Source organism: Eurytemora carolleeae, unplaced genomic scaffold (assembly GCF_000591075.1).
Source record: "Eurytemora carolleeae unplaced genomic scaffold, Eaff_2.0 scaffold347, whole genome shotgun sequence".
Classification (NCBI taxonomy): domain Eukaryota; kingdom Metazoa; phylum Arthropoda; class Copepoda; order Calanoida; family Temoridae; genus Eurytemora; species Eurytemora carolleeae.
Genome location: NW_019396270.1, coordinates 159,175 through 166,739, shown reverse-complemented (window position 1 = coordinate 166,739; position 7,565 = coordinate 159,175). Strand labels below are relative to the sequence as shown.

At 36.7% G+C, this 7,565-nt stretch overlaps 1 protein-coding gene across 1 annotated transcript in view; it reads right to left on the bottom strand.

Moving 5' to 3' along the window:
• Positions 1 to 5,657: 5,657 nt before the first annotated feature.
• LOC111699846 (histone deacetylase 1) overlaps positions 5,658 to 7,565 on the bottom strand; it is a 2,467-nt gene continuing 559 nt past the window's right edge. The window contains exons 3-7 of the mRNA XM_023470588.1: positions 7,425 to 7,519; positions 7,154 to 7,320; positions 6,781 to 7,050; positions 6,420 to 6,573; positions 5,658 to 6,318 (exon numbers count right to left, since the gene is read on the bottom strand). Of these exons, the coding sequence (XP_023326356.1) occupies positions 5,832 to 6,318; positions 6,420 to 6,573; positions 6,781 to 7,050; positions 7,154 to 7,320; positions 7,425 to 7,519 (1,173 nt within the window). The 3' untranslated portion in view covers positions 5,658 to 5,831. The remainder of the gene's footprint in view (positions 6,319 to 6,419; positions 6,574 to 6,780; positions 7,051 to 7,153; positions 7,321 to 7,424; positions 7,520 to 7,565) is intronic.

The window sequence follows — 7,565 nt, the reverse complement described above, 5'->3', positions numbered from 1 at the left end:
CAGAGTTTGTGGCAAAATCTTAATTTTTTTATACTTAATAAATATACTCACTATACTTAATAAATAAACTCACTATACTTAATTCATAGTTCATATATTTTAACATTGTGGTTCTTTGGTGATCGTTTCTTCTAAATGCAATCAATCCAACCCCTCTCCTCACCTGAACCCAGAGCAACCAAACACTTCCTCTCCTGAACCCAGAGCAACTAAAACCTTCCTCTCCTGAACCCAGAGCAACTAAACCCTTCCTCTCCTGAACCCAGGGCAACTAAACCCTTCCTCTCCTGAACCTAGAGCAACTAAATCCTTCCTCTCCTGAACCCAGAGCAACTAAACCCTTCCTCTCCTGAACCCAAACCTTCACCTCGACAATTCTCATTTACTCAAACTTTCCCTTCTCTTCTAAACCCCCACCAAAAAAAAACAAATCTCCTTTCTCCACTCTAAACACCAAACCAAGAGCAACGAAACCATCCTCTTCTGAACCTATAAAAGCCAAACCTATCCCCTCATTTTCCAGAACCCAAAAGTATTCTTCTTCTGAACCAAGCCTTATCCTTTTTATCTTAAATCCCATTCCATCTCCTGAACCCACAACAAAACCTCCCCCTTCTATATCTAGGAGGATTTAGTTCCAATTCTCCGGCATTGCGGCATTTCTTATTATTGCAACCTAGTCTCCACAAGTCCTATTATAGTAATTATACAAGCTGGATAATGCATACAAATATTACAGATACCAGAAGCAGTATGATAAAGAGAATATTTATCTTAAGTAATTATAATTTGTTTCACTTATATAAACTTGTATGTTTTTTGAGTACGTATATTCTTTTGTAAGAAATGACAACATATAAGATATATCCGATTTTTGTCATCGATTTTCGCAAAAATCCCTGAAACATATGTAAATTAACCCCCCCCCCCCCATGACCTCTTGTTTCCGTTGCTGAAGTATAAAAGCAAATCTTGCAAAAGTTGGAATTTATGTCAAAAGTTGAAGTAGAGCTATAAAAATTTATTATTATGACGAAAAAAACTTGAACTTTTATTTACAAATGCAACTTTCTATGCATGTTGTGCAGCGAATAATACGGATCTGTTATAATGGCTCTAAATATGCTATTATAACTAATCTATCTTCAGACTTCAGAGTTACCCATATACAAGGTCAACCAGAATGTGACTTCAGAGATGACTGTAAAACATTTATTCAGAATTCTTTCAGTTTTAGATTAAATAAAGAACTTATTGCTGTTATTAATAAAAACTTTCTTTCGAATAAATCTTGTACTGCTATTTAAGTCGTTATACCTATATAATAAAGAATTTAAAATTTCAATACTAATTCTAACTATCTATATTATATCAAAGCATTACTCTAGTTATGCCGTTTACATGTAATTAACATGAAACCATAGTGAAGGGGCGACAGCAAGTGTCAAAACTTTGGGACTGTCCCGGGCATCTGGGACAGTTCCAAAGTCCTGGGACTGTTCCAGACTTTTGGGTCTCTGAGATTAAAAAATACTCCCCATGGTGTTGGGACTTTGGGACAGTCCCAACGTCCTAGGCTTCTGGAACAGTCTTGAGACTGTCCCAGGCTTTTGGGTCTCTGAGATTGAAAAATAACCTCCATGATGTTGGGACTCTGGTTCTTTGGGACAGTACCAACGTCCCGAAACTTCGAGGGCTTCCGGGACAGTCCCAAAGTTCTGAGACTGTCCCAGGCTTTTGGGCCTCTGAGATTGAGAAAGAAACCTTACGGTCTGTGGGACAGTCCCAACGTCTTAGGACTGTTCCTTGTTTAGACCGAAATAACACTATTACAATATCATATACTAGCTTGTGAACACAGCGCTGCCAAGGTTACTAAAAGTTTCTCCAGCCGTTTACCCGCATTTGAACGATTTTACCGGGAAACTAAATGTTCACTATTAAAGTAGACCCACTCAATTTAGAATCTCAAAACTAGACTAAGAACATTTCTGTGGGTCTCCCAAGTTCTCAAATCATGATTTGAGGCAAATCTGTCCAGGGGTTCCTGAGTTACGATCGGACAAACAAACAGCCAGAAAAACAGACATAACTTAGCAGGATATAAATTTTCTAAATCATCCCTGGAGATAATTTTCACTCATGGTTGAAGTTTAATTTTTCTTTTACTAGCTTTTTATAGTTTAAGAAAAGGTAAAAAAACCATTGTGTCAGAACTCTGGATCTTTGGAACAGTCCCAGGATTTTTGGACAGTCCCAAAAACCCAGAATCCCACACATGTTTGAGTTTTGATTTTTCTTGAAATAGTTTGACTAAAAATAAAACCCCATGGTGTCGGGACTCTGGGACAGTTCCAAAGGCCTTGGACTGTCCCGGGGATCTGGGAAAGTCCCAGGGTTCTGGTACTCTGCCAAAGACCCAGCGATCCTGGGACTGTCCCAGGCTTTAGGGTCTCTGAGATTGTAAAAAAATAAAACCCCATGGTGTCGGAACTCTGGGACAATCCTAAAATCACGAACTTCTGGGACAGTCCCAAAGTCCCGGGACTGTCCCAAATTATAAGATTTTGTATGTAGTTGCTGTCTAGACATATTAAAGATTTTCTCTTGTATTACAATTGTCAGTTTAAATAATAATATACAGGGTTACCCACTAAGAATGCGACGACTGTACGGCATTAATACTGTCTGTCTGTTTCCTTATATTTAGGATTCCCATGCAACTGTAAATTTGTTTTCTCCCCTTAACAAATTATTTAAGAGGCTATAAAATACTATATTCTTGAGTTCCAGGTCGTCTTTACAGTCTCATCCTTTGTGGGTTACCCTGTATATATAAAAGTAAAAATAATGTCAGAACACTGAAACAGACTGCTAAATTTATGTTTTAGAATTATGGTGTAGTTAAAAAGCTTGACGGTCTTCTTGTTTTAAAATTGGATGGTTAGGTTCTACTTTCGTAGTTGGCCTTAGAAGACTTCTTCATCATGAGCCTATGGACGGGTTACTGCAATACATATACATCCCAGTTCTATATTGAATTAAGAATCTGGTAGATTATGGATCTAATAAATCAGGCAAGAAAAAACCAAAGAAGCCACTGAAGGACTTGTCAATTAAGGTTACCTAAAATGATCATCCTAGGTTTGATGGAGACAAAGTAGAAATAGGATTAAATGAATTAATTATAGGAATAGAAAAAAATAAGGAGACCTTTCAGAAGAAAATTTTTAAAAAAAAAAAAATTATATGTTTGCAGCCTGAGGGATTGCCGATGTCAGAGCAGCGCACCTACACATTGGGGTTCATTAGTAAATTACAAAGTTTCTCAACTAAAAAGGGAGCGCTGGCTCCACAATTACTGTTTGCGCAGTTTTTTTTATTACTGCGCAAACTGTCTATGGGTCCAGCGCTCCCTTGAGCACTGGACCCACAAACAAAAAGATAAAATTGTACGCGGAAGATGCTTTTAAAATTGAATTGAAAAGTATAAAATTTTTTCCAAAATAGACCTTTAAAAATTTATGAAAATAAATCAATTATAAACCCCTCGATGATGCTCCGCCCTGACAGCTGCAACCGCATACCTGCTACATGTAAATGAAAGATGATTTATAGCTATTAAGATTGTATTAAATTAATTAAATTGCAATTGTTACACAAGAACTATGAAGCTAAATCCTATTCTACCTATGATTGTTTAAAAATTAAGAGTTTTTCTCATTTTCTTAACAGTAAAGATATACTGTTCTAGTTTTTTATCTGGAATATCCATGGGAACATAGTAGTTATCAAGATTTATTGAATATTGAGGACCCTTTAACGAATTTTTCGAACATTCATTGAACTTTATTGTAGTTAGGAATTTTTTCCTTTTACTGTTTAACATATTTTTTCCTTTGTTGCTTTGATTTTCGATTTTACTATTTTGACTTTTAGAGAACCCTTTAAGAGAAAGAATATGTCGTACTATCTTGCATTGGTTTCTAAGCTCCCTCATATCTGTACAGTGGGTGTGTACAGTTCTAAAGTAACCATATCCAGCCAGTTTTTTGAACTTCCAAGCAACAATTGAGTTAGGTGGCGTGATATTATATTTACTGGTTTTCTTCCTTCTTTCTTTAAAATAGAATGTTAAAATGTTTATAAGAATAAATATATTATGATATGGATAACATTTTTCTCGAATTTTATTTCTTAATGACTAATATTCAATGGGCATTTCCCGAATTTTTTTTTAAAGGGTACCGTTGTGAATCAGCCATGCATCTTTTTATATGTGGGACACAATTATGTGTGCACTGTGCAGTCCTGTTACGCATGTCTACAGTTCCTCTTTGCATTGATTCCCATGGAGTGAGGAATTGTTTTTGCTTTTATTAAAACATCCCAATTTTACCATATAAAGTTTCACATTTTGAATATAATCTTGGATATTATCATTTCCCTCTCCTGTCTTTAAAGCATATACTCGCAAGTAACAAATAGTCTTTCGTTTTATAATCAGTATTCGTGTCTACGATAGCAATATACTTTATTTCCCCCCCCCCCCCTCATAATTGATGTTTTGCCCCTGAATTCTTTGTTTTGGTCGCCTCCCACTGCAGTACACAAATTTGACGCATTAGATATGGCGGTTCCTGGTCTATATATTTCTTGGGTATCTCTATACTAAATCAAAGAATTAATTAAAAAGACGATATCGAATTCGTCACTGAATTCCCATGTTTTTTGGGACACCCTGTAGCAAATAAAGGCCCACATAGTACCATTGCTTTAATGTCGTCTTCCAATTCTCAGTTTTCTGGTTATCACTGTACCGAGTGGTTAGTAACAAAGGGTAAAAAAAACAGAAACATGTATTTTGTATAGTTGAAGGGAGCCATCATTTTAAGAAAATACATGTACTTTGTATACTTGAAGGGAACCATCATTTTAAGAAAATACATGTACTTTGTATTGTTGAAGGGAGCCATCATTTTAAGAAAATACATGTACTTTGTATAGTTGGAGGGAACCATCATTTTAAGAAAATACATGTACTTTGTATAGTTGAAGGGAACCATCATTTTAAGAAAATACATGTACTTTGTATAGTATACGAAAAATTTGATTAATTTGACAGGTCGCTGAACTATCTACCACCTGGTTTAAATCCTGAATCACCGATTCAAAGTTAGAAATTCATGAGGATATGAATCGGCGATTTAGGATTTAAAACAGTGGAAAGTAATTCATCCACCTCTCCAATTCTTTGAATTCTTTATTTTTATAGACTGAGTGTGCATTGAAGAAAACGATTGAATTAATTATTTATTCGAGAAATAAAAAAGAAAAATAACCAAATTTGACAACAACATACAAGTGTTTATACGAGACGAACAAAATTCAGCTGTAATTTTACTTTCTAGTTTATATACTACTTTTGTTTCATAAAATCAAAATATGTCAATAAAATTGAAAGAATTAAAATTCTTCTCATAGAACAGGTTAAAGATCATGATGGGAGGATGTCGGAAAATCTACCAAGATTCAGAATCTGGAATAAAAAAACTTAGTTTTTGGTTTAAACCAACATATCAGGTACAGGCCCCAGTATGGGTAATATAGGATACAAGTATCCTAAAGCCTAAGTAGTAGTAGAAAAAAGGTCAGAATAACGTAGTTATGATGTACTGTACGTAGAGTACACATTCTTTATTGCCTACTGCACAGTACACAGGAAGAACTGCTGTACGTTCTAAAGTGTACATCACACTGGAAATATGAATAATGTAAATAAACTAGGAGTGTGTATGAATTACACGGATGTATTCTGAGGTTGAATAAATCTATTCCGTCTTTCCGTTCTCAACCTCCATAGGTTCGGCTCCATTACTATCCCGATGTGACTCGCGGTCTCTGTTCCCAGATTTTCCTTCCTCAAACTCATTGTCCGCATCAACTCTCCGGTCCTTCATGATACTATTCACCCTGGAGTCAGGGTTGGAGGACTCAGCCAGCTCGTCCTGGTTGATGTCCACGCTGTCCTCCGGTATGTCCGCCATCTGGACTCCAGGGGCATGGGGGAGCATCCGCAGGTTTTCCAGAAGCCTCGACCTGATTTTATCCACGTACTCTGTTGTATTCTGATTTGCCATATTTGACGGAGCGATGTGAAGTTTGAAGTCAGGGCCAAAGTACTCGAAGTAGTCGTTGTACGGCAGCTCATTGGGAATGTCGACGTCGAGTGCGACGGAGGTTTCGAAGGTCCAGCAACGAGCAACATTACGGATTGTATATCCTCCTCCACCCAACAGCATCAGAGGGAGCTTATACCTGAACAACATAAAATATTGAAAAAATTTTGTTTCATTTTATTTTAAAATATTCGAATATTTACAAAAAAAATAATGACCATAACACATTTTTGTACCGACCTCTTCATAAACTCAACACACTTGGCGTGACCCTTGAGAGTAAGGTTGAAGCAACCTAATCTATCTCCTGAGAGAGAATCAGCTCCGCACTGTAGAACAACAGCACTAGGCTGATACAGTTCCATAACACGGGACATAACAGGAACAAACAAACCTGGAGAAAGCAATCATTTAACAGATAAAAATGCAAAAAAAATAGTGGATATTTGAGTAATTTTGAGTGTAGGGCAACATGAAATGAGTAAGTGAGTAAGTAAATGATGTGTGTGAGTGAGAGAGTTAGTAAATACGTGATAAAGTGAATGTTGAATATGAGAGTGGGATTCAATTTATGTCTTAAGTACAGTGGATTAGATCTTACCTTCGTAGCTCATATCATCAATCCCGTCCCTGAGAGGGAAGTTTAGACTGTAATATTTCCCCCGTCCTGCTCCAATATCTCGGAGATCTCCGGTTCCAGGAAAGTATTCTCCATACTTGTGGAAGGACACTGTCATAACTCTGTCTGTGGTATAGAATGCCTCCTCTACTCCGTCCCCGTGGTGAATATCGATATCGATGTAGAGAACCCTCTGATGGTACTTCAACAGCTCAAGGATAGCGAGAACGATGTCGTTAACATAACAGAACCCTGAATAAATTTATCAGTACTAAAATTGACAAGATTCGTAGTTTACAAACGTGGGTTAGAAAAATGTCATTCCGAATTGCAAAATATATTCTCAAATGGTTACCTGATGCTTCAGATTTTTTGGCGTGATGCAAACCTCCCGCCCAGTTGATGGCGATATCCGCCGCCTGCTTGTTAAGTTTAACCGCCGACGCTACTGAACCGCCGCTGCTCAGCTGACAGAACTCGTAAAGACCGTCGAACACTGGGCAATCTTCTCCGACGTTGAATCTAAAATATCCAAGTTAAGATTTGAAGCATTTTTTTTAAATCGCACAAATGAGAAATTCGCATATTTTTCAATGAAATAATTTTGTTGTTTATGAAATACTAACCTCTGAAGAAGTTTGCTGTATTCTCCCATATTATCTGGACGAATGGATCGCAGAAACTTGATATAATCGTCACTGTGAAACTTCGTCATCTCGTCCTAAGATAAATTCAATGTAATTATGTTTTGGCAGAAAATTATGATA